Source organism: Doryrhamphus excisus, linkage group LG15 (genome assembly GCF_037039965.1).
Source record: "Doryrhamphus excisus strain RoL-2023G ecotype Guam linkage group LG15, RoL_Dexc_Guam_v1.1, whole genome shotgun sequence".
Taxonomy (NCBI): domain Eukaryota; kingdom Metazoa; phylum Chordata; class Actinopteri; order Syngnathiformes; family Syngnathidae; genus Doryrhamphus; species Doryrhamphus excisus.
This window is the reverse complement of record NC_136371.1, coordinates 10,072,544-10,099,250: the sequence shown is the minus strand read 5'-3', so window position 1 is coordinate 10,099,250 and position 26,707 is coordinate 10,072,544. Positions and strand designations below refer to the sequence as shown.

At 44.3% G+C, this 26,707-nt stretch overlaps 2 protein-coding genes across 7 annotated transcripts; both read right to left on the bottom strand.

Moving 5' to 3' along the window:
* Nucleotides 1-113: 113 nt before the first annotated feature.
* LOC131104337 (voltage-dependent L-type calcium channel subunit beta-4-like) lies at nt 114-13,054 on the bottom strand. 5 transcript variants are annotated; one of them, XM_058051399.2, is made up of 14 exons: nt 12,912-13,054; nt 11,183-11,266; nt 9,035-9,205; nt 8,832-8,954; nt 8,601-8,728; nt 6,303-6,379; nt 5,846-5,865; nt 5,010-5,090; nt 3,767-3,825; nt 3,585-3,694; nt 3,367-3,518; nt 2,900-2,995; nt 2,643-2,828; nt 114-2,573 (listed from the first exon to the last, which is right to left on the bottom strand). In XM_058051399.2, the coding sequence occupies exons 1-14, from the start codon at nt 12,972-12,974 to the stop codon at nt 2,316-2,318; spliced, it is 1,608 nt and encodes a 535-aa protein (XP_057907382.1). In that variant the 5' UTR covers nt 12,975-13,054; the 3' UTR covers nt 114-2,315. The 5 variants fall into 5 exon arrangements, with proteins under 5 accessions (XP_057907382.1, XP_057907383.1, XP_078652842.1 ...); XM_058051400.2 differs by having other exon boundaries at nt 114-2,570; XM_078796716.1 differs by lacking the exons at nt 11,183-11,266; nt 12,912-13,054 and adding exons at nt 3,214-3,309; nt 10,134-10,545.
* A 345-nt stretch (nt 13,055-13,399) lies between these two features.
* On the bottom strand, nt 13,400-25,542 carry LOC131104335 (semaphorin-5B-like). 2 transcript variants are annotated; one of them, XM_078796715.1, is made up of 22 exons: nt 25,414-25,542; nt 22,765-22,953; nt 22,446-22,545; nt 22,315-22,360; nt 22,168-22,230; nt 21,574-21,672; nt 21,266-21,479; nt 20,906-21,191; nt 20,452-20,587; nt 20,182-20,389; nt 19,908-20,115; nt 19,711-19,828; nt 19,465-19,649; nt 19,036-19,179; nt 18,743-18,890; nt 18,431-18,656; nt 18,140-18,361; nt 17,886-18,056; nt 16,777-16,920; nt 15,690-15,725; nt 15,384-15,598; nt 13,400-15,299 (listed from the first exon to the last, which is right to left on the bottom strand). In XM_078796715.1, exons 2-22 carry the CDS (start codon nt 22,907-22,909, stop codon nt 15,138-15,140), a joined length of 3,276 nt encoding a protein of 1,091 aa, XP_078652841.1. In that variant the 5' UTR covers nt 22,910-22,953; nt 25,414-25,542; the 3' UTR covers nt 13,400-15,137. The 2 variants fall into 2 exon arrangements, with proteins under 2 accessions (XP_078652841.1, XP_057907378.2); XM_058051395.2 differs by lacking the exon at nt 25,414-25,542 and having other exon boundaries at nt 22,765-25,215.
* Nucleotides 25,543-26,707: the final 1,165 nt, after the last annotated feature.

Here is a 26,707-nt window from a genome sequence, read left to right as displayed (position 1 = left end):
AGGTAATATTAACAGCAATATTGTCAATAGAACATTTTCGTTTTTTCTACCTACCAATTGATCTCCTTTACACAAAATCTGTTAAATTGGAAAAAGAAACACAACAGACAATCTTAGAACGGCTTTTTTTATTTTGCAAAAGAAATATTTTCAGTCACTTGGAGCTTTGCCTTAAACACAGCCCACCTCCAAAGTCACATGGTTCTTCTATAATTCCTCTTTATAAACAAGAAGGGTATATTATGCATGCAAATACCGCATTAGCCGCTGGGGTTTTTCACCTTCCACAGACAAATCCACAATAAACACAAGATTCCCTTGACGGTCCAGATGAAGCTGTGTGGAAAAGGAGATGCTCGGAGAGGCCATGGCATGAAGCGTTGCACACAGTTTGCGGTTGCATAGTACAGTACATAAAGATCCTAATTTGAAAACAGCATGCTGCTTCGCATTGCACACCACTGAAACCTTGTCCTCATTTTAGTGTGTGAGTGTGAATTGTCCGATAACTGTCGATACTGGTAATTATTGGCCCGATATCAGCATTAAAAATGCAATATCGGTTAATATAGTATTAACCTCTAAGAAATCATCTCTCCTGATATAATTGACTATGAGATATGTGGATATTATCTCCTTATCTTCCCAAGCAGCACACTGTTTGTTGTACTATTTTACAAAGCCAATACTCTGGGGTTATTTTCTCCTGTCTGTCTTTATTTTTAACAATGTTCTAATGTTCTAAAGGCATTTTTACCCCTAGGTTCTCCAACAGGCAGCTCACCACTTGATTTTGACGCAAATAATGTCCAAGCCAGACACAAAAGGGGTATCTGGCTGTAAAAGATGTTAAGCATTCAAGTATCTCGCAGAAGATTTCAATCAAGTCCGACTAGCATAGCAAACTGGCGCTGCACTGGTTGCACTGGTGACAACAGTGAACTTCATACACCTGTAAAACATTTCTCTTATCAGAGCGCAACCCCCATATTTTGTCGCCTGTATAGCATTTACTTGTCAGCAAAAGGAGTCGAATTCACCATCAGTATTTTGTCAAAACTGCAATTTATTAGCAGTTGTTGGCTGGTGGGGGTTGGGATCTGGAGAAAAACATATTTACAAAAAGAATGCAAAATAAGGAGCTTTAAAATCATTAGCAGCAACCACAGCAGCACCACGTGGGTAAGCTATGACATGACATCACGTTGTTCTTCACCATGGCGCCTCAAGTCATGCAAACACTCTCGAAAGACACGTTTCCGTCGGGTGTCACTGTGCCATGCCTTCTATTTCCACGCAGCTATCTTAAGTTATACGTTATCCTCCCTTTGCTCATTTCTCAGGGAGAAGAAATGTGCATCATGCTCGCATGAATGACAGCTCAAGGGTTGTATTGCAAGCTCAAGGGAACAATCAAGCTGAGGAAAGTAAATTCATTCGAGGCAGAACTTTCAATTGAATCAAAGGAGCATCTGAACTTAATTAGACTTCAGAAGTAGGGGGGTAAGAATTCAAGGATTGAGGCAAAAGCAAGCAGGAGGCTGATTGGCTGAGACGTGGTCGCATGTGGGCGGGGCCGGCAAGCACCTAATGGACCTGAGGAGACGCAGGTGAAACCAAGCACAGGAGATAAGCCACGAAAACCACACAGAAACAAAAAGACTCTCATTTAAATACGACCAAACTGAAACTTACCAAGTAGATGCTTTTTTGTTTTCTTTTTTAAAATCATAATCAAGCTCCCAAACCATCCGCAGGGGGGTCTTTGCCCCTAAATGAAACCCTGACGCTACAGAAAAGTAATGTTAACCAACCAAAACGGTTCAGGTATGTGAAGCACCAAGTTTTCAACTAGCAGCCAGTTCACCCGTCCGTTCAAGCCGCAATCCGGTGAGTCACAAAATGGGAGCTCCGTATGTACAGGATAGTTAGAAAAGGTCTATGCAGTGGAAGCAGACGTTCATCATCTATTAACATGCAGGAAGCTAAAAGGCCAGAGGATTTTTACATGTGAGGTGAGTGGGTTTCGGCTGTCTGTGTACAGTGGACCTCCATCTCACCCGGTGTGACGGCACGTCAGCACCACCGCTGATGGTAGCGAGCACAATCGATGCCATGCGTCTTGTCAGCGTGATCTAGAAGGTCCAGAAGTGGGCATGGGCGTCCTGAAACTTGAATCAATTTGGTGAACGTTTTGGAGGCATAAAGAACCACCCTGAAAATAGGGGCAACTTGGAAACATCTTGGCTATGTGGCAGCGTTCGTTGGTGGGTGGGGTCTGGATAATGTGGACACCTGCCATGACTCAAGTGGGTTCAGAGCCGATGCCGGGAGTCATGGCTGTAGCTGCCTGGGGAGCTACGGTTGCGGTGTGGCTTGTACGCATCCTGATAGGGGTCCTGGTAGTCCTGGTAGGGGTCCTCTCGGCTGTGTTGTGAGCCCGACGACATGCGGTTGCGTCCCTTGTGTGCTCGTTCGTTGTGGTAGTTTTCGTCGGACGTCATCAGGTTGCGACGCTCGTTCGCAGTGGAGTGGTCTCCCGTGTGGTTGCTCTGTTGCATTCTTTGGCTCTGCTAAGATTTGGTGTGAAGCGATCAGTCACAGACGTAAAACTAAAAAATAAAACGGTCGCGGCGGTGTACCTGCAGTCCAGAGATGCTGGTGGGGTACGCCGTGAGGGCGCCGGTGCCCAGGTTGCGTCCCAGCAAGGGGTTCAAGGGCGTTGCCATCGAGGTATGTGTTGCTTTCCAGTAGGCCTCCAGGTATTCGGCGAGGTGCTCGCAGGCATCCTCCAGCTGGTTCTCGTCCAAGATGATGTCAAACATTTCCTGGCGGCAAACGCTCCACGGTTACTATTTGCACCAAATAAAGCCAACATGCTGCGGAGATGGCCACTTACTGGAGGACACTGAGCCAGTTTGTCTGCAGCCACAAGCTGGACATTCAGGTGTTTGCTCTGAGATTTCCCTCTGGACTTGACTAGCCTTTGTAGAACCTGGACGACAAGGACAAACACAGATGTGTAAGTTCAGATGGTTGGGGGTCTTTGTCATGCAGTGTTCATGCTCAGAGTGTCTGTGACATGGACATGACCAAGGATTTATGGTCATAATCTTGGTGTTCGTCACTGGAGCTGCTGTGTGGTGGGTGCCCCATCTCCATGCAAAGGTGCAGATTGGAAGGAAAAGAACTACCAATCATCGAAATCGTTACCTTTAACATTGGGGAATTCTGTCTTAAAATATCAAGATGTTCTTGTTGTCTCCACTGAATGACTTCTCCGTCACTGTGAAGATCACCGAGCTTAATCTAATGAATAAATGCCATGACCTCCATGAAGTGGAACCCCCCCCCGTTCGAGCGTACCTTAGGTGAGGACACTTTGACGTGGACAATGATGGGAGCCAAGGAGGTCTTAAGGAGTTGGGCCGGGTGGTTGATAGTGTCGGCATCCAGCACGACCAGCTGCAAGGAGCGGGCCAGCTCAAAAATGCGCTCGATCTCGCTTTGCACTTCAGCTGGTGACACAAACACGGGTGAGGATTGACTGGCTGGACAAAGAAAACTCAGGTGCCTTTCCTTACCGAGGCTGGAACGGGTGTTGGACCGCTCGATAATGGCCCGCTTACTGGGGTTGTTAAGGACAGATCTCTTGGCTAAAGATATATCCGCCGTGACTCGTGTAATCGATATCCTGCAAGGTGGAAACAAAGATTCTTGGAGATCTCCTGGATCGACAGAAGAACATGAAGAACGATGGTCCTACCTGCCATCAAATCTGTGCTTCAGGAAGTCAAAGAGTGCTTTCTGCATCATATCAGTCACCTGCACGGAAGAGGTTCACAACATAGATAGATAGACTTCCTTTATTGTCACTGCACAATAACACAGCAGTGAAATTGCCAACAAAATGTCATTGCCTGGCTCTCATATAATACCAGAGACGAAAGAAGATAAATAATAATAATAATGTGGAGAATAAATAGATTACATCAAATATGAACAACAATGTACAGCGTAAATGTCACAATCTTCACTCGCTAAGTGTACTGCAAAAAAGGTCAGTAAGGATAATTCATAATGCCGCCTACAGAGAACATACTAACTCCTTAGTCACAGGACTAAGTCTTTAATACTTAAACTTTCTGATATCGGTAATTTTCAAACAGCTAAAATAATGCATAAGGCTAAAAATAACCAATTACCTAAAAATGTCATCCAATACTTCTCTACAAGAGAGGAGAAATATGATCTCAGGGAAGAACTACATTTGAAACACTTATATGCTAGGACTACGTTAAAAAGCCATAGCATTTCAGTATGTGGAATCAAACTATGGAATGGATTGAGTGAAGACCTCAGACAATGCACAACGATGAGCCAATTCAAGAAACAATACAAGCAGTTGATGTTTGCTAAATACAAGGATGAAGAGTCTTGAACCAGTCATGATGTGCTATATATATCACTATATTGACACTTACTATGGTACCCATTATGTCATTGTATGGTCATATCACCTCGTACTTCGGTACGAGGTGCATTATAAAAGAAAAAAAAAACCTTAAACTGTATTATGGAAAGCAGGAAGTGAACAAATGTAACAGTTACTGATTGTAAAAGTACCAGATGGAGGGGTAGGATTTAATAAGCTTTGCTTCTTCCTACTCCTTTTGGACATGTGGAACTGTGAACTGATTATGGGATGCACTTAATTGTAATCTGATGCATGTTCAAATGAAATAAAACCATTACCATTACCATTACCATTACCATTACATGTCAAGTGCTGATGACATTCTGTTAGCATGCTTGCTCCTTTGTTATAGGCCAGGGACAAACTTAGGTTCCACTGTATCCCAAAGCCATAATCTTTACAAATCCACAAAAATGTAAGAGGCCACTCCACAATAGCCTTTTATTGTGGCCAGCCTAAGGCCCTCCTGTAAAATCATTATCAATTAGCATGTTGACTCAGCAAAGGAGAAGTGAGAGCTTCCGAACCTCACCTCGTAACCTTTGAGTGAGGGTCCCACCAGCACCACCGGCCTCATGGAGGGTACCACGTCATACGGGGGGATGTGCTCCGTCTATCAACAGAAACATTTCGTCAGCAGCAGGCAGCCAAATGTGGGCTCAAGCAAGGCAGCTCCATTCATGGGCAGCGGATGAATGTGGATTACAATCAGATGGTTAGATGACAGGCTGCTGGTGCATGAAGCAAACGTATTCAAGTCATGTTTCCACCAAGCGGTACAGTTCAGTTCAGTTTCTTACGATGCCTTTCGGATTAAACGCAGGTGGGATGGGGATCGTTATGGGAACTATGTGGATGGCGTGGAGTCACGGCGGATTGTCGCCAGGGAACCCAACAAATAGAGGAGTTTGACATGCTAATCAAGACAACATTTTTGGTTCTTCCGTTTTGGCATGTAGCTGAAGACACATTTTACTACTTCTAAGTGACTGCAGTGTCTGTTTTGGGCCCATTCACAGCTTACCAACAATGGAAATGTAAACAAAACTGCTGAAACTGTAATGCTTGTGGAAAACAATACTTAAAACATAATAAGACGTTGAAAGGATGAGGAGCGACATGCCAATGTGGCAAGCGAACAGGACACAGCAAACACAGTTTGCCTCAATATTGTCTATATTTGAACTACTTGGTCACGCTGGTCATTTTACATGACGGATGTAAGAAGAAATAAATGTGATACTTCAGTCAGCCTGAAGTATTGCGCTCCATGGGATGTGTGGCGAGAGCGCCACAAGCTCCTGTCATTCTGCAATGGACGCCACAAGAGCTCGGCGGATGCTTCATGAGTGGGTTTCACCAACTTACCACTTTCTGTTTCTGCTTTCCTGTGGGAGGGGAGAAAAGACAGCGACAGGGTCATCAGCGGCTGCTTGGGGGAGGAGCCACAGTCAGAAACCTTGTTAACATGCGTGCCATGAGCAAAGGAAACCTACCAACTATCAGCTATCATAAAGAGAAATATGAAAAAAGTGTTTCTATGTTCCTATTATAGTCACAAAATCACATGAGTGCTGTTCATGGGGGGGGGGTTCATAGTCTTGTCGTTGGGTTCACACTGTGGTAAGCCCCAGTCTCACAGCGCCTGCAGTCCTCAACTGGAGGAAGAGGAGGATCATGGGAAAATGTACCAACAACTGTAGGCAGTGAACTTAGGCTCTAATCAGAGACATGGGAAGGCTGTATGGTCTTATTCTAGGCTGCTGTGGACTCTAAGCAGGTGGCTTGCTACTTAGGGCCCTCTCCCCCTGCCTGATGCGCTCACCTGCCGAGGATATGAGGGGTCGGATAGAGGCAGACACCTCATCCTCTACACTGGAAGAGGAGTTCCCTCCAGACTTACTGAAAAACACAAGAGGGGGATAAAGAGAGACAGAAACACAGCCTGGCATTAATGCGGAAAATGTGAGGAAATAAAGGGATCATTCCAGGAATCCCGATTACAGGTCTGATCGTCTGAGATGCTTTGGTGGCAGTCACTGAGCTTGTAAGAGGAGCAATGGAGCATTCAGGTCCGGAGATATCGGTGTTAATTAATCTCACTTTGAGAGGTGAGGATGTGCATGCAAGCTACTGACAGCCTTCACATACACAAGAAAGCACATTTAAGTAAGAGTCCTTACAGTATTTATCCTTAGTATTTCCATAATGCCTCATATTAACTCTCTAACAAGATCTCAGTGTATAGACTGGTCATATATCTCATCTCGTTTCATATTATCTACATACTGTATTGTATATAACTCTGGGAAAAACTGTTGATTTTTGTTAATACTTGGGTTGTTTATATTGTTTATTTTTTTATATTGTGTATTGTGTACTGCTTAACTGACTCTGTACTCTTGCTGCTGTGCAATACAAATTTCCCCACTGAGGGACGAATAAAGGCATATCTTAATGTTAATCTTAATTTATAAATATATAAATATTTTTGTACTTAGAGCATCAAAAACCCTGTTTACAACCGTTTTAATATATGTTTTAACGATTATTAGAGCCCTCTAGGCATTAAATAACACCCCTATAGTCACCTTTAGTCGCTCATACTACCCAATACGGTAGATATAATAGGAGAGAATAAGACATTTGAGACGTAAATAAGACTTGTTCATCCATCAACCATCCATCTTCTACGACCAGGCTTCCCCGGCCACTTTGTCACGATGGAGCCAAGGCATTCCCAGGCCAGCTGGGAAACATAGTAGTCTCGCCAACATGTCCTGGGTCCGACGTGCTCTGAACACATCCCCATGGAGGTGACCAGGAGAGAAGGAGCAGCGGTTCTACTTGGAGTTTCTCCCAGATGACAGTGCTTCTCACCTTATCTCTAAGGGAGAGCAATAAATGTCTTCCAGACATGTGGACAGAAAGTGAGGTTGGAACCGCAGAGTGGCGAGTGACGATTGTGTAAGGCATTCAGAAGACGCATTCAAAGACGTTGCGATGACATGTAGTAGTCTACCCTGGTCACTAGATGTCAATGTTACTCTAATGGTCAGTGAGACACACAAACACCAAACCTGATCGCGGGACCAACAGGGTTTTATTACATGTTTGAATGATCTCACAACTGGCACAATCCCTAACACGGCCTACTGTTGCAGCGTAGCCCACACCATGCTAAACTAAACCCCCTACATCACTTCCTGTCAGCTCCTCTAGCACCTGAACACATCTGCATTCACATTTGACTTTATTCTGTCTACTATATCAGATAATGCAAGTGTAAAGGTGGCTATGGGGGTGCTATTTCATGTCTAGAGGGCTCTAATGTCTTAAACGGTATTTGGGAGGGTGTAAACATGTTTTCTATATAACTATGAACTATGATCAAGGTCGGGTCTGCAACCAATTAACCACGATTAACGAGGGATTGCTGTATCTCATTAATAGTGAATTTATCTTATTTTAGGGTCATAAAACGGCCCCCGAGCTGCACTTTCAATGCCCCTGATGTATATGCTGTGCAGATGGAGGACATGCATGTTAAGTGTTTATTGTCAAGCATATGGTAGCATGTGTGCTAACTACCACTAGACTGGTATGAATATTGCAGTGTTTATGCTCGGGTTTTACGACACATCAATACTACTATCTGAAGTATTGATCAATAGCACTACTTCTATGACTACTATCTGTATTTATGTGTGGTGTTTTTTGTTTTTGTTGATATTGGGGAATACATTATCAGAAGCAGGAGGGCTTTAAGGGGCAAAAAAGGCAAAGGATTTGAATGACGGCTTTTGTTTACCTAATTTTGCTATTACTTTTGTTGAAATTGTTAATTTATGTCTGTTTCTGTATATATACATTGCTAAATTGTATTATTCATGTATTTTATTCTGATTATAATCATGATTGTAACAAATACAAGCCAAAATCACAATCTTTCAAAATAAAATAATTTCAAGTAAAACCGGCCTTAAGTTTAGTCCGTATTAGTATCGGCCACCCCAGTTGACACATGGAAGCTTTACTAGTAGTCAATACTTTTAGCCAATCCTCTATAGAAAGCCAAGTTTACCCTCATTTTAACAACTTGCAATGGTTTTCTGTTACTTACCCTTGAACTCGTCCTCTTTTTTGCTCCTGCTGGAGCCTGATGTTCTCGAGCTTCAGTGGACTGGGGATGAAGCCGATCTCGCAGCCCTCCTTCACCAAACGGCCAATCCACCAGTCATTGTTGAATTTCTAAAAAAAAAAAGGGTAACAGAAGACAGGAAAAAAGACAAGAAAATAGCCACGGTTGTTCTTCAGTGATACCAGACTGATTCATTCGTATGGCGCATCAAACCTCTTTTATGTGGAGGAAGTCCTTGGCGTCGAAAGAGATAGCTGTGGCGGGAACGGGAACATCCTCATCCAGAGCGCCGCAGTAGCTGACATTGGTCCTCACAGCGAATGCTACAGGTTTGGTCTGAAAGCACAGAATCAGTGTCAGAATCTGTTTTAGGAACCAAAAAAGAACCTGGAAGTCCGGTGTGTGCGTGTGACTACCTTGGCTCTCTCAAGCTGGATGGTGGCCTGCTGCTCCCGCTCCTGCCGGCTCTGTCCCGGTCCTTGGCTCTGGCTTGGGCTCTGGCTCTGGACCTGGGCCTGCACGTCACGCTCTTCCTCCAGAGAGACATCTGAGTCTGATGGTCTGCTAGTATACGAATCAGCTGAGCCCTGCAACAAACATTAAAAATGATTTACTTTAGAAAAGCAAATGTTTTACATTCAATTCAATGAGGAAATATATAGAATATATAACAAACATAATGCATACAATAAATAATCAATTCAAGGAAGACACTTTGTTAACAGAAAACAAACACCCTCTGCAGAAATGCCCTTTGCTTGACTTGCTATGCTTTCTTAAGCTATAATTAAATAAAAGGCCTACTCTGCTGCTTCTTCACATCAAGATCAGCTCAGCACCGCTTGTGCTGCTCAGCATGGGAAGTCATCTGTGTAATGGCTTTTTCTTATCCGGCTCCAGGAAACAAAACGGTTACTTCAGCTTGAGTACAAATTGACAAAAGAAACACTCAAGTATGTTGCATTGTGGGTAATATATGTGAGGACATTTGTTGTCTGAAACTCTTTGGATCTGGATGGAAGCTTTGCAGCATCCGAGCCATTGTCCAATAGAGGAGCTTCAGCTTGTGACTCATCAACATCACAATCCACTTCATGACATCACGATGCGTGATTCTCCGCGCCTGGGCAGAGCCTTCGGCACGAGCAGCCTCAGGTGGACTGTAAAATGCCCGGCTCACGTACTGTATGTCGAGCATGTAACAATGAAGACGTTTTGCTCTTGGTGAGGATGAGCACCAAATGGCTGGCCCCGGCTCGTCATGTCAGACTGCAGCAGCATCAGCAGTACATCACCTTCATACATGGAGGTAAATAGATAAAACTGAGAGGAACGACACATCGGCGGCCATCTGCCTACCGTGTACCCCCCACCCCTTCACACACCAACACCCACCCAACCCCCTACGAGCAAGCATAGTCCACCGTTGCACTATGCTGCTGGCGAGCCCCTCACAGGCCTCTCGGGCAAGCTATGTGTGGGCACAAAGACAGCAGCACACGTTCAAGCACTCACCGCCTCCGAGTCTTCAAATCCATGCAGGTACAAATTGTCATACATGGAGGTTTGTTATTCCAACGCGCTCCTCTGACACAGAATGAGAGGGGAAAAGCAAGTGTGGAGGCGGAGGAAGAGGGAGGGGGCACCAGAGAGAGGGGGAAAGGATGGATGGGGGGGATGACGACAATCCCCTCTCTTCACAGCACAGAAGACTAAAAAAAGGAGAGATCTCTCCTTCCTGTTGGATGGTGTCTGGTCCTCTGGAGGCCTGGCGGATGCGGCGTCTCCCTGATCCCACAGAGGTGTTGGCTGGTTCACATTATAGGACAGAGAGGCTCTCCCTGGAGGTAGCCCGATCCTGGCATTTCATTTCATCACACACGCAAAAGCAGCTGCAGCAGCAGCAGCAGATCCGAGGCTGATGACCGAGCAAATGTTCACCGATCTGATTGGCTGTCTGGCGAGCCAGTCAGCTGGGAGGCAGCGGGGATCATTGGAGGGGGGTGGGAGGGGTGGAGCGCAGCAGCCTCCATTTCCCTTTTTAGCACTCATCCTCATGTATTCTATGCTAGAAAGTGCAAATACGCCTCTAATGTTAACACAAATAAGAATAATAGAAAATATGATAAAAAGCACATTGCTCTTATTTCTACTTCTTCACTTGGATTGCTGAAAATGTTGCTTTCTTGCATTCTTAAATATTGCTACCATTAGATTATTATTTATCATAGCTTATAGGCCTCAATATCAACACATATAGTCATAAACCTTCTTACAGGTTCACTTCAACACATGCCATACCATTCAATCGACAGGGACATTGAGGATGAATATGTAGGAAAACAAAACCAACACATAAAATAATTATCTTATCACAGTGACTTTTAGTTACATACAGGACAGCCCCTGAACAAAATGACTGGCAGCAGCTGGCGGCAGCTGTACCATTACACCACCATCATTTCAGATTTATCTTTTTTTGAGACCCCCGTGGTTCTGGGGGCCCTACGCACAGCATGTAGGGAGGGGTGGTGTGTGTGTGTGTGTGTTGCACTGCTCAGTACCTGTCTGAGGATAAAGCTGGTGGAAGTGGTGCTGCCGTCAGACCTCTTCAGGCGGCTCCTCCTGGAGTAAGTACCCCGGTTCACCTGTAAAAACAATTTAAAGTGGACTGTGTGAGGAAGCCAAATTATCTAATAATAGTATTGCTCCTAAAAAAAAAGACAATAAACAATACAAACTTGACTGAGATGTATACTCCAAGAGGGTTCATGGAAATACTCTCTATCGCAATATAATAGCTATAAATCTTCTATATAAGTCTATAGCGCACCCTGGACTGCTCACCAGCTAATCATGGGAGGGCACATACGGACACAAAGCCATTCACACCGATGGATCTCAAAAGTCTTCAGTGAGCCTTACATCAATGCATGTTTTTTTACTGTGGGAGGAGGTACCTGGAGAAAACCCACATAAGCACAGCGAGAACATGAAAACTCTTCTCAGAGATGTTCCAACGGGGATTCAAAACTGGATCTCCTGACTGTGAGCGACTGTGCTGCCAATCATATACTGTACACTTCTACATGACCACTTGGTGCAAGGCAGCGTTGTCCTGTTAAAATGACCAGGATACCCCCCTGAAACATCGCTACGTAGCCAGCTGCCGTTTGATGCCCCTGCACAACCTGAAGTTCCATGGCACCCCCTCCTCTGTGCCGTGTGGCAGGGGCAGTACTAGCTTTCGCCAGTCAACTTTAAATCCGGCCTGAAAACTTGTAGTGAGCTAAACACGAATTAATATATGACTGTAAGTGTTGATGGCAAGCAGTGTGGATTGTATAGACGCGGTGTTCAGACTGCAAGCCAGGACGTTCCAGCGGCCTACGGAGAGGAAGCAGTCGCTTTCACGTTGGACTGTCGTGAACATGGGCCAGTATGGAGCTGGACTGGCCGACAAACTTGCTGAAACCCTACGCCTTTCCAACATTGGTCGTGTGGAAGAGTCAGAAGGGAAGCAGTAACAGTTTATCGGTGTCCTAACTGTTTATTTTGTGTAAGTCATGGAGCAAAAGCGTTTTTCTGTGTAGCATTATAGAGTGTGCATACAAGGAGCAGGGTTGCTAATAGCCGTTTCCCACCCCAAACAGTTGCTCTACCCGAGTTTTTTAAGCAAAAACTGTAATGACCACATTAGATATGTCTAAATGTTATTGAAAAAAGGAATATACAGAGTGTGCATCTAAGTGACTTTATGATCAGGCGGCCCCTCCCTAGTGGCAAGATTTAGAATTGTGTTTTGTTTTTTTAAGAATTGTGTCTTGTCTTGTCCTCTTACTGCCTCTCTCCCCCTCTTTGTCTCGCCCCCTGAAAGTCCAAATATAACTACAGGCTTTGTCTCCAGAGAGCTAAATTAATTATCTGCCAGTGATTTGCCCCATTTCTGCCCAATTCTCCAGAGTGAACGGCAATGTCACTGTAAGCCAGAGCCCAAACAGGGCCATTCATTTGGGTCAGCATCTCTCACCGTCACCACATTCAAGCCAAGAAGAGAAAAGAACAGACTTTAAATAGCCTCCTATAACAATCAGCGGTCTAACAATGTTTTGTAAATGCAATTCAGTTGAATCTAAGGTTGAGACTATCAAGCCCAATTAAACATTAAAATGCAGCATTTATACATTCATGTCAAAAAATGAGTAAAGTTACAACAAAAAAAGGTGTAAACATAAAATGCGATGAATGAAGTGCAAGAGATGAAGATTTAAAGGTCATTTAGAGAGCTGTTACCTGGAAGATGGGCGCTTGGATGCCCTCACCAATCTTGTTCCGTATGTAGATGTGTCGGGACATTTCGGCCAGGACATCGGTCCAGAGAGCTGGCTGCTCCGGTGCGGCCCAGCGGAGAGGTGGTGGGTTTCGGGTTGTGTGATCCAGCTTCACACCGCACAGCGGGACATGAGTTCTCGCTGTCTGATCTCCTCCACTGCCAGGGCGCAGGTGCTCCTACAGCTGATGCGAGCTAGAAGACTTGTGAGGATGATGATGAGGATGCTCGCTCACTCACAAGCAGATGGACTTGAGTGATGGATGAGGGAGGGGGGGTCTTTATTTAGCCTGCAGAGAGGGCAGTGTAGGCTATTTTAGACATGAAATAGAAGGCAGGTTAGAATGTATTTGTAGTATATTTAGAAGGAATTATTATTAATTTGCCTTAAACTGGACCATTGACAGTTTCTTCCTGCAATGAAGAGTACAATAAATGAAAACACCATAGAACCATACCAACTTTATTTATTCATAAATCACTTCAACAACAACCACAGTACTGTAGAAAACAAAGTGTATATACAACACATATACAGTATTAACATGGATATTACAAGATGGTCCACCCTCAAATTATTTGGAAATAATGGCGTGTTCCAATTCCTGCCGATATCCCCAAACCTGGCACAACCATTGAAGAGTGGACCAACATGCCACATGCCATAACCTGATCCACTCCATGCAAAGGAGACGTGTTGCACACCAGTTTTTGACTGGTTTTCTGAAAAAACTGCACATTGTGGAGTGGCCTTTTATTGTGGCCAGTTTAAGGCACACCTGTGCTATAATCATGCCGTATAGTCAGCATTTTGTGAGGTGGATTTATAAGTGATTTAGACAGATCTGTGAACAGTATTTGAGAGACATAGACAGATGGTACAAAATCTCACCTGGCACACACAGATAGCCCAAGCACCAGCCACCGCAGGAACCCACCATGTGGGAGTGCTTCGGCAGAATACCACATGGGTTGGGTATAGAGCCGAGCATAACCACAAAACCCTGAAAAAAAACAGACACAACAGACAAACAGACACTCCAAACCCACAGCCCACACCCCAAAGGCACCAAGTCACACTAAAGAGAAGCAAATCTATTACAAGAAGGGAACAATTAATAAAATATTGCCTCAAAAAGTGCAACTAAGGCTGCAGGGTACGTCTCCTTCCAGCAGATGGCAGCATTACAACTCGAGAGGTGGTTTCCTTGCATGAAAAGAAACTCTATGCTGGTAGCAGAAATTGACTTTTGCATCAGAGTTGGAAACTACAAATCAGATCATTATAAGCAGCTGGTAGCAAACGTCATGAAGTCCTACAAAAAATACACTTTTTTCATTCCCATCTTTTCATTGAACTGTGTTAAGCACGGGAAGGATTCCAACAGGACATTGCAGCAATGGAGAAAAGATATCAGGGAAAGTGGAATCCATCTATGCTAATCTCGAAAAGGATCGAGTCCAAAATGTGTAGACCTGTGTAACTGCATGTGCAGTGTCATATTGGACCTCATCAGAGTTTTTGGACAAGAGAACATGCAAACTAAACAGAAGGTGAGATTTTGAACCTGGACCCTTCATGCTCTGAGGAAGCAGTGCTAACCACTAATTCGGCTGATTTTTCTTTTTTTTCATTTGTTTAATTGTACATTGTAGAAAAATATGTTGAAAAGGGGAAAACCTTTTTTAACAGATTCCAAATCATGTGGTGTCCTCTGAGAAACATATTGGGAATAAAGATGAGGGAATCACACAGAGAATAGAACATATCAAACGGGATAAAGCATCTTCTCAACTTTAAAACTGATCTGCAGTCACAGTTTTGCATTTTACACAAATAATAAATACACCATGAGGCTATTCCGGGGTGTTTTGCCAACAATGAGTCCTCCACAATGTATTCTTTGATATCAATCGTAGAATGGTATGTGTCTTCAGTCTAATAGCCGTCTTCACTGGTCTTATGCAAGACGGTGAAAACGACAGCATCCCATCTGGTAAAGTAGTAGCACACATGGATCTTTTTTTAAGAAATAAAGGTTTACGCAAAACAAATGCAAAGTCTTTTTGTTAAGATGTAAATGCTCAAAATCATTAAAGGTGATTTGGGTAATTTCATGTCTATGAGCACCAGGGGGAGTTTTGGTGATTCTGTTTGACTCACACTTTTTCATGCAACAGATTTGATGTTAGCTGTGCATGTATGCCCTGCACGGTGCTTCCGGGGGAAAGTCGTACTTGCCCAGGTTGGGAGGGAAGTAGGTGGTGGCAAACATGTTGCTGGAAGACACGGAGGAAGGAAAGTGGTTGCTTGTATCGTCGTTCATGTGGAGATTGTTCTTGTGTAGCCTCTGTGAGATAAAGACAGAGTTACCAAAAGATTGACACACAAGTTGAGGGATTGGTAAGAATGTAACGATTTGACGATAACCCACCACAACCTCCATGGGAATGTACTTCTCATTCTTTGGCATGGCATTGCCCCGCTTGTTGTAGTTTAGCTGGTTGTGCGTACTGGTGGGGTGGATGACTGCTGATTCCACGGAGGGCCTACTCAGATGGTGACAGTAGGCGAAGGCCAGTGCCGACAAGAGTGCGGCGGCGAAAAAACTGGCTATGCCCACAGCGGCCAACTGGAGCAAGGTAAAAGCTGTCAAAGAGAAAATGAGCAGAGTGTTTATGTATTATGCCCTCAACAAATTCTTGCTAAATGCGAGCTGAGAGCTCCTTGTTTCACTTACTTCCACAGCTGTGGTCTTCCTGCCCAGGTAGAATGACTGAAATGACACAGAAATGAAATCAGCCCCCGCCCAATAATAGTATGTATAAAAATGAGATATTAGCTCTTAGCAGTATTATTTTTTCTGCTGATAATGATATCTACAAAGGAACAAACTCAGTTCCAGTGGCGGAGACAAACATTTTCAATTTGGGGGTGGCAGTAAGTTGATACCGGAATTGTCTAGATGGCCACCCCTGGCCACCCTGTAACTCCGCAACTGCTTTTGGGACATCTATTAGAGCATGAACAGCTGAGCAGTGTGCTGAGGACATGTTTTGAATGCATAGTTTCGGAATTCTGCTCACTATCATGGCGGCCAAATCTGCGCAGGACATAATACGTGAAGTGGATGCTGATCAGCACGTCTGTTTTAATATGCCCACTCATGCTACTACAGGGAGCTTCCAATAGTAACATATTTATTTGCTGAATCATGCTTCAGAATTTACGTCAAAGTCAACAAAGTGAGAAAACTTGACCGCAATCGACCGACGTAATCATGGAAAACGTACCTCGGTTCATGCAAGACACGGTTTTATTGACAAATATAATTGGCAGCTGTTGCCTGTTGTGTGCTGCAGTGAAATGCATCCAAGCGAGAATGGCGGTTAGGCTGAACTAACTTTTTGCACTACAGCGTCACATTTGTCATAATTGTCCCCCAGCTGTGGGGGTGGCCAATGGGGTGGCCGGAGAGTGACCAAGGGTCACCGATGGCCACTCCGTAGCTCCGCCACTGAAGAAAGTCAATATCAAACATCTCTAGTGACACCCTTAATCCCATGACATTACTCCCTTATTTACACCCAGTTTCCCATTGGTTGGATTGACAGTGTGTATTTGCCATGATTAAACGTTGCTCCACAGGCAGGACGAGAGTGGAGTCCCTAATGGTAGGGACCACTAAACCGACAGACCACAGAATCGGCTGAGGTTTTGGGTAGACAAGATGAATAAATCTTTAAAGTTTCCTTGTCACCAAGGTGTAATAAATGTTGTCATTTTCATCATTGCAGGCACTTACAGCAAAATCAGTGTGTGTTTACCTTCAACCTCGTGCACTTGGCATGGTCTGGCCTGGCTAATGTTACCCCGGCACAAATTGGCCTCCTGGTTCTCGCCGCAGTGACGGGAGCGATGCTGCAAACCCTCCTCGTTGCAGTGCCCCCACCCGGACCACACACCCCAGCCTGGTGACCAGTGGAAAAACCCCAATTAATAAAACAACCATGCATTCATCCATATTCTGTACCATTCATCCAGTTCAGGTTCAGTGACAATTTTGTTTGCTCGAGTGTTTTGAGTGAAATTTTGCATCTACTTCATTAATAGTTTTTTTTAAAGTTTTGATTAGCTACACCAACCATGTTGTTTGTCTTCTCAATGCAAATATTGTCCGACCACTTTCTGCATGGAAGAGATTTCCCAGCAGAGCACATAAACACATCAGTATTTATTCAGGGGAACTGACTGCATGAACAGAGCATATTTATGGTTAACCTTTCAAATATAAAGCAATAAATAAATAACACTTTTGAAAAACACTTTTCACACGTATGATTTATCAGTATAGCATACTTAAACAATCGTGCATACCGTATTTTTCAACCTATAAGTCACATCAGTCACAAAATGGGTAATAAAGGGGAATAAAGCAAAATAACAACTGAAAACATAATAACCATCTGTTTAATAAATAAGTATCAGAATGTTCTTGAAGAACACACTTAATAAATGAAAAAAAGTCATATGTGTGTATTTAGTCAGGTGCTGACGCAACAGATACAATCTCCATGCTAGACATAATTAGTGTCCTAATTAAACAACACTTCTGTCTAAAATAGCACATTTCTCAATCCACACAGGTATCATATAATTATAGTAGCACATTACTTACAGACACATAGTCTCCAGGGCAGAAGCATATTAGAAAGTAGTAAAAGTGTCTGGTATCTTCTGCGTCAGTCAATTTGTTTATGTTTATATGTACATATATATATATATACTATATATATAATATGTGTATGTACTTTGTATAAGTTTTGTGTATGTATTTTGTATAAGTTGTGTGTATGTATTAATGTATAAGTTGCACCTGACTAAAAGAAACTAAGAACAAACTCTGAAAAAAAGTGTGTGACGTATGATGTCCTACCTTCACAGGTGTGTGTGTTACAAAGCGCCTCTTCAGTGTGTAGACCAATACAAATGTCACCTCCATTGGCTGGGGGCGGGTTGTCACATGACCTTGTTCGCTGAAAGTGGCCTCCGCCGCAACTCTCAGTGCATTGGGACCAGGGTGACCAGCATGACCAGGCGCCTCCCACTGAAACAAGGGTTCCCACGGCAACCTAAGAAATGATGCTGCACCAACAGGACATGTTGTATGTAGTGCATGCTGCATTCTACCTGAGCATGGTTGCAAGTTGCAATCTTGATATTCCACTGGAGTTCCTACACAGGCACTTGGATTGGTCCTGTGCTCTACCGTTGAGCAACCACGTCGCCGGGTTCGAAAGCCTCTGGAACATCGCTGGGAGCAGCTAGACCAGGTTTCCCAAGATTCCCAGTGTGCATCTTGGGGTTGTGACACAGTTTGACCACTGGACTTGACCAAATCATCAACTAGAGCTGGACATAGACAAATAAACTATGTTCACTATCACACCTATTATACGCCTCATGATTTCATGTCCTCACAGTCAGTCTGGCAGGCTCCAGAGCCCTGATTTGGACAAAACCTTGTCTCTATCTTCTTCTTGCCCAACTGAAGTAGCTGGGGGTCTGCTAGCAATGCCCTGCATGTGTATCTGTATCTCTGCTCTTGGCGTGATCCATCTCGACTGACGTTGACTGGAATCCAGGGGGTCCAGGGGGTGTTGCGGCGTACCTCAGGGCAGGACTCCAGGTTACAGGTCTTATACTCCTACATAGTTGAACAAATAGAACCCCTATTACAATCCATGAAAACTCTAGCCGATTAACTGAGTCCACGCACAAGTAGCTCAGTACCATGGAACATCCTTGGCAGGTGTTTCCATTCTCACAGGTTCTGGTCCTGGCATGGACCCCTCCTCCACATTCAGCACTGCAGTGAGCCCATGGCCCCCAAGCAGTCCATAGCACTGGCAACGGGCATATTTTTTTCTCATTGCACAATCTGAAAACAGAAATGTTTCCTAAATGTTAAACATTTAATGCTCACCATTTTCAACCAATGGATGACCTTTGCCCCCATTAACTTCACAATATGTTGGTTACATTTCCACACAGTGGTGATTCCCTCCCTTTTCATTCACTCTCACCTCTCTTCCCGACCTTGGCCAACACAGATTCGACCCCCATGACGAGGTGAGGGATTGTTGCAGGACCGTTGCCGCACTTCAAAACCGACACCACAACTGCTGCTGCAATGGCCCCATGAAGACCAGGGAGTCCAGCCACCATTCCTGAGGAACAGAGGCAGAATTGTTTGCTGATTGGACACAGAGTCACACGTCTGTTACAAGAGCTTTTTACACTACTAGATTTTACACTACTAGATTCCTTCACCATGAAAACTTACCATGAGCGGGCATAAAGAATGCTAACATGCTAACACCTAGCGTTAAGTGTTACACCATATCGTATGAATTGTACTGTTTGGTGGATGGTGTTATAAAACTCAGACCAAATGTATTTTAAAATCAAATGTAATTAGAAGATTTGGCTTATGCTAGTCAGATTAAGCCTACCTGGAGCAGTTGGCCACCTCAATGGTCGGGCCCTTGCAGTCAACCCCACCACATTGGGCTACAGGTCCATCACATGAACGGGACCGGCAAATGCAGCTGCTGATGGAATCCTCGCCGTCATTGTGGTTGCAGGGTTGCCACGGTGCCCATGGGCCAAACCCGCCATCCTGTGTCAGGTTCCTTACCTGCAACAAGGAACATACTGTTTTTCTAATGAACCATATATGGAAAGTGAATGTGACTGACTGGGCACTGGGTGATGTTCTGGGTCCACTGGTTCATGTTGGTGCTGTCTTCAAAGGTTGTGCAACGCTCCTGTTTGTGATCCCAGCCACAATAAGGGTCCCGAGCTTCCAAACAGCGTCTGATATTAGACCACTAGATCAGGTCAAGCTTCTAATTCTATTCATCATGTGCAAGACCATTTAAGAACATTGCCATACCGTTTAGTTGGATGGCTGGAGCATCGCTCTAACGGGATCTTCAGCAATTTGTCCTCAAGCCCCACAAACAAAGACCTGTCACTGTGAAGAATCATCATGCTCTTGATTGAACCAGTTTGCCCATCAGGAAGAATCCTGAGCTCCTCCAGGTAGCAGCCATGAAGATTTTTATTGGTTGTGGAGAGAATCTTCAAGATGGTGCCATATTCTGATTGGTCAAGAGAAAACAAAAACAGTTTAGCACTAATTCTATTTGTGATCATTCCTCTCCTACCTGTGCCGATGTACATGACGTGGTACAGAGCATTGAGACCTTGCACAATGTCCACCACCAGCTTGGAGAAGCGCTGGTTGTCCTGGGTGAGAAGAGGATTCACCGTCAACGGCTGCACCACATCGTGCATTAGGAAGAGCCGCTGAGCATCCTGGAGGTTTCGCTCGGTCAGGTTCCCACCAGCGCCGCCTTCATCCAGTGTGCCGCACTGACAATTGAAAAAAAAATTGTTTTTCTCTTTGAAAAAAAGTGGTATGCTTAATGGGCTACCTGAAAATTGGGTATGGAATTTGGAGTGGAGAGCCAGGCTGTGCGGGGGTTCTCCTGGTAGCGGAAAGGTCCATTGAAGGCCTGAGTGATGGCAGTCAGGTTGAAAGCACAAACAGCAGAGGCTGACATGCTGTTCCTGTAGGATTAAATATACAAGGGTATATAAAAACAACCATTTTCATTTGCAGGCATCCATGTGCACACCATAAACAGGTAATGCTAATGTAGAAGCCTGGAAAAAAGTCAATCGCAGAGGAGGAGCCAAACTTGGACAGGAGTCAGACTTAAGTTTTCTTTGGGCGAGAGGCAGGGTACTCACTGGACTGGTCGCCAGCCAATCACAGGGCACATATAGACCAAAGTGCATCCATTTCAATATAATGTAAATTTAACTGGTTATGGGTTGGGGATGTCGAACTCAACGGGTACCACTGTGCTGACAAGGATGACTTACACATTGGAGGTGAAGATGCCATAGATCAGTTCTTGTTCTGGTAAGTAGAAGGTGCTCTGCAGTTCATTGTAATAAAAGGGAATTTCTCCCGAGCGGGAGCAGTTCAGTCGCGCCTTCATGAAGGTGGTCCAGGTGTCCTCCAAAAGAAAACGACCACCCATGTCGTTTTTGCACACCCTGGCCACCCGAGAGAACACCATCTTTCCACAGTCGTTTTCAACAGCTGTTTCCCTCAAGAAGAAGTAGGCAAATCGACCGGTCTCATAAGCAGACACAAACTGAGGCTCTATGCAAAGGGAAGTGATAGGACGTAATGAAAAGAAAGTTGGTAGACAAAATAACTATGAATCAATTCTTTACCATTGAGCCATTTGGAGTTGTACTGGGCCGAGCGTAATGGGGGCATGTTCCCCAGGCTCCTGTAGATGACAGGGTCGCGTCCAGAGAAGTCAATAACCGTGGCGGCATACAACTCACCCTTCTCCGTTACCATAGCCGTAGAGTTGTGGCGGGGGTCATAGGGACATCGTGCAACACCATTCACTGTGTCCACCACCTGACTTATGTTACCAATCTGATAGGGAGAAAGCACACATTGTGCAGCATTGCTGTTTTTGAAGTCATTTACCAAGACTGTGTAATTCCGCAATTATCAAGGTTGCACCAACCTGTCTGGTCACGCAGATGGGTGCAAAAGCATTGGTTCCGCATGTGATGAGCGTTTTGCCACTGATCAATAAAACCCTGATGTAGTTTTGACACTCCTCCTGTAGGGAAAACATAGAATGAGCACATGTAACAGATAGCAGCTGGTGTAGCTGTGTGAACGTGCATTGGGAAACCCCATTCCCTGATGCCTTACAAATAGCACAAGACATGAAGTTGACAGCCCGGGCTGTGCAAAGGATGTTGGTCAACCTCATTCCCTTACCCCCTTCAGAGTCACGCTAGACATTTGGTTGACAGCCCTGGCTATTAGCTGGTGACAACACAACTGCACACAAAATGCAGTTTTTAAATGAAACAGTTTCATATCGGGAAAAGGTTATCAAGCCATTTCCAGAGCTTCGGGACTCCAGCGAACCACAAAGAGCAAAAACATGGAACAGTGATGAACTTTCTCAATCAAATTACCCCTATAGTGCAGCGACAACTCATCCAAAAGGTCACGAAAGACCCCACAACAACATCAAAAGAACTGCAAGCCTCTTAACGGCAAAGTTCCAACACCAGTAGGAGGTTTGGTTTTTTAGAAGAAGTACCTCTGATTTGCCCTTGCTCTGGCAAGAATGGATCGTGTCTTCATCAGGTGTCCATTCTGATGCCTGAAACACAGGTTTAGGAATGTTGTCAACATTTACAACTTGTCAACACAAACAATTGTGACAGTAGAATAATGCGACTGTTACCTGTATTAGGGAGGCATTGTTCAAACTTAGGCTGAAGAGGAAGTTTCTGGGAAAGTCAGATTTTAAAATGATCATTAGTTTTTTTTGGAGGGGATAAGTTTGTTGTCTGATTAGGGTGTAATAACTTGCACCTTGCTCCCACAATAAGCTGCTTTCTGCTCAGGTCCAGGGCCAGTTGAGAGAAATCCTTCACTCCTGGGTGGGAAAATTCCTTCATCCATGTCTTCAGGGCTGTGATACATAAAAGCATCGGTAATTGACGATATAAGTCAATGCCATTGAGTCAATTATTTTAGTCAGCACCACTACTTAGCTTTTACAAAACTATTTGATTTTTCACAAAGGTGAGAGCAAGTCTCAGGTAAGTCTTTAGCCTCAAGCCCCGAGTCAGATCTCAAGTCAAGACAAGACAGCCCAAGTCTTAAAAGCTGAATTTCACAGTTTCCTCACCTTGGTTGAACACGACCGGATGCTCCTTTCGGTTACAGTCCGCAGGTATGATAGGGGGTTGCTGGGACCCACACACAAGCACACAGACGACCAAAACAAGGCCCCAAGGAGAAAGGGCCCATGTCCCCCACCCCGACGTCACCATAGTTCCTAGTACATCTACTCTCCTACCAGGTCCTCTGGAAAGACCTGCAAGAGGTGCGAAGATACTTGTCATTCTCAAATACTGTTTCATACAGTCATTTTAAACTACCATATTTCAGCAAGTTAGTTTCTGAGTAGACTGCCTGCTGTGCTGTTAGCAGGACTCAGCACGGCTAAGACACTTCAAAAAGCCTTTGAACCATCGCCTCAGAATTCCATCTTTACAGTCATCAAGACCTTTTCAGTCTTTGACCCCCTTAGTTGTGAAGGCATGCTCCTTATGTTGAGCTCAGACCTTTGAGAAGCCCAGCTCAGTTAAGCTTGCGACAATGGTGTATACTTGTGTCAGTCCAATAAATGGAGTTACATCACAGTGGGGTGGCACAGCGGAGCTCAGACACAGTAAACAACCCCTATTGTTTACTCTCGACAGACACTCAGGTCACAAGGCGAGATGAAACACAATTGCATCGCAAATTTAATAATAAATTCATTTTCCCCTGGTGGTTGCCAAAGATTCTGCATGCCCCTTGTGTTCATATCCAACAACCCTCACTGGCTGCAAGGAGAGCCTCTCCAAGTCCCTCATCTTTCCTTTGTGAAGAGGCAGCGAAGGCACCCATCACCGACCAGGAAAGGACAACTGGACAGTGCAAGGGGCTTGCAAATGTGGGCAGATATACACTTGTGCTTCACAGAACCGGCTGTATCATGGAAGGATATAACAAAAGAGGCCAGTGTACCTCCAGCCCACATTGAGCTCCAGCTCATGCGTGACCCTGACAGGATAAGCAACAGAATATGAATGAACAAACACTAGTGAATAGATTACAAAATGATTTCCACCTCCATTATTTCCTGTGGGAACCTCCAAACAAACTGAAGGGTGAATATTGTCGCAAAACAAATGTGGTTTCACTGTTCTTACTGGTTTGTAAAGTGGCCTCTGTTGGAAAAAACACTAAAGCCTGTGAAGAGATTAGAGGCCAATTCATGTGACCTGATTGTGGCGGAGACATGGAAAACAAAGCACGAACTTGCGACCGCCAGACGGACAGAAGCAGAGAATTTGCAGAGAATTTTGCTTGAGATTGTCTTGATATACTTAGAGGTTTTAAATCTAAAGTCTTGCCACTGTATTGTCAATGTTGCTCTCACTCGGTGGACTACAATGGACAGAAAAGATGGTATGTGAACAGCATTTGCCAGCAGAAACTACAACACATTTGTTTTGATATTACTGTGGTGCTCGCGGCACAAATGCTGCGCTTTTGTTTTTAGACGCCCAGTCTTTTCTCTGTCCCCCCACGGTGCGTGTCACTCACATCTATTGATGTGATAAAAGAAGGAAATGGAAGAAAGTCACCAGGTCAACCGGCTGTTTCGAGTTTTGGCCAGGATTTGTGAAACCATACAAAACCAGCATGAATTGTTTGATGTGATCTGCGGCGCTACCGAGGCACAGAACGCACACATGAGAGCTTCATTAAATTCCAGTCAAGACCTCTTTAATGGCGTTATTTACAGGCAGGACATTGATCACAAGTCATTATGTCCTCATTCAATGGAGGTTTAATTTGTTACGCATGGCATCTAAAATAAAAGGGGTGCCGAGGGTCTGACTTTTTACCAGAGTGCTTGGCCTGCATCCAAACAACAAGAGTCACAATGAATCTCCCACACTGCTCCCACCAACTCCTGCGATGACAACATCAGTGTTTCACTTTTCAATATGAACAACCACGGACAGAAGAAAAAAATCTGTGAGATAACAAAACGAGGCTCCCGTAGAGCATTGAAGTCGGGTCATGCAGACAGGAGCATGTCAGATCCCGAGAGGGCATCCAAAGTCTCCCCGTTAAAATATTCAAGGGGGCTTGTGAGCATTTCCGAGGCAGTTCTCAGCTCCTTCCTACGGGGGTGAATAGCCTCTCTGTGCGACCTGCCAACTATCTGCCAATGGTTGCGCTCTTTTACAAGTGAATGGACTTAGTTTAGCCACACTTAAAAAGACACACTAACGCTCCATGGCCGAGCCACAATGGCCGCTGGGTAAACTGCCAGAGCTAATGATACCGGTTTGGCAGCGGCGAGAGGAGGTAAAGAGCTGGAATCTTAAAGAGGCACACAGCTGCACTGGACGCCTCTCCTCCCGTCTCCACATCTCTCACTCCGAACACCAGCAGGAGTGGGCCTCTGCGTGCATAGACTCACAAGCCAACCTGGAGCATATTTACTTTTTCTTGTACTGTATATTTATATCTACTGTATAGTCACTGTGCTATATCAACTTGGAAGGGTGTCAGTCAGATTCTTGAGCTCTACCCTGAGAACACACAAAAAACTTCAAAAGAATTTCAAGAAACTTCTATAAGGATACACAATTAGCATTACAATGTAATAAAACATGTATTTTTGCAGGATATGTACTTCAGGGCCTGCAGAGAGTAAACCAAATAAACAACAAAAGGTTCCATGAAAATATGTCAAAAGCTTTTTGCTCACCATCACCAAAGCGACTCTGGAGGCAAACGTCTGGCACAGCTCCTGCTTCACATGGCGAGGAACGAGGTATGAGAGACGGGAGAGAGGGCTCTTACACGCCATCACACACTGGCACGCTGACCGGCCTGTTTGCAGGGTGGGAGGGAGGGAGGGAGGAGTAAAAGGGAGTGTGGTTTGGAGGTTTGGAGGTGGGGGGGGGGGGGTAGAAATTTGGGTCCTGACTGAGCCTGTTGGCCCAGGTTCACATTTTTCATACAAATTATAAAGTAAAGTTGGAGAAAAACTATTTTGTGCTTACGTCTGCCGTCATAACAGAAAGCTGTACTGGTGCACATGCGTTAATTCAACTACAAAGTGGAACATAATTAATGAATTCAATTAGTTACTTTTTGACAGCCCTTATATTATATTGTATTATTTTGTTGTGTTATTGTGTGTTATTGTAATTCACTAATCTGAAATTGTAACACCAAAACAAAAACAATAAAGCAATAATTTCTAAATTTCAAAATAGGGTACGGCTTTTCAATTACGCTGTAGAGTCAATCAGCTCTACTGCTAGTGCTGAATGTGCTGATCATTTGTTTTGTTTTGTAAACCCTTTAAAACAACCACAGCAGACCAAAGTGCTGTACAGAATAATAAACAAAAGACATAATGAATCAAAGGCACATACGTATATCTAAAACACTGACAATAAAATTAAAAGACGTAAAAACATCCATAAAAGTCATAGCCAAAATGAAGCACAAAAAAAAATTGCTAACCAAACTAAAACAGGATAAAACACAATATAAATAACACCAACAACTACAAACGATGCTGCCCTGCAAAGGTGTGGCCACCTGCACTCGAATGAATGGTCCATATCCCCTAAATGACAAATGATGTTGCCAAGCCTCATCTTTAACTTAAGCGGGACAGGATGTTTATCACTCAGCCTCCGTCTCACCACAGCAGGCAGCTGCCTGCGAGAATGAATGACTAACTTCTGGATGACCTCCTCCGGGTGGCTCTTTACAGCTCTCCTATCACTGGTGCGGCTAAAACATTGCAGGCTGGGCAAGGTGCTGGGGGTAATGGGAAAGAGCCAGGAATAGTAAAGGATGGTCAGATTTTAAAACGTAAAACAGCAGCCACTGCTTTTAATGACATAACTTGTCAATAATGGCTGTAGTTTGTTGTGGTATACTATATGGCTACACTGCATCATACCATGTGTTGGAAATCTGCATCATAAGTCAAATCTTTTTCAATATTATGAGTGATTAGAAAATACAGCTTGTAGTTTTCT

Excerpts from the sequence above, each read along its gene's own strand:
- LOC131104337 (XM_058051399.2), bottom strand. The coding sequence starts at position 12,974 with ATGTCCCGACACATCTACATACGGAACAAGATTGGTGAGGGCATCCAA. Across the intron at positions 9,206-11,182 it reads CCAGCTTTATCCTCAGACAG|GGCTCAGCTGATTCGTATAC; the intron begins GTACTGAGCAGT and ends TGTTTGTTGCAG. Across the intron at positions 3,695-3,766 it reads AAGCACAGATTTGATGGCAG|GATATCGATTACACGAGTCA; the intron begins GTAGGACCATCG and ends TCCACCTTGCAG.
- LOC131104335 (XM_058051395.2), bottom strand. The coding sequence starts at position 22,999 with ATGAAACAGTATTTGAGAATGACAAGTATCTTCGCACCTCTTGCAGGT. Across the intron at positions 19,829-19,907 it reads TCCAGCCATCCAACTAAACG|ACGCTGTTTGGAAGCTCGGG; the intron begins GTATGGCAATGT and ends GTCTAATATCAG. Across the intron at positions 18,891-19,035 it reads GGCCAAGGTCGGGAAGAGAG|ATTGTGCAATGAGAAAAAAA; the intron begins GTGAGAGTGAAT and ends TTCTGTTTTCAG.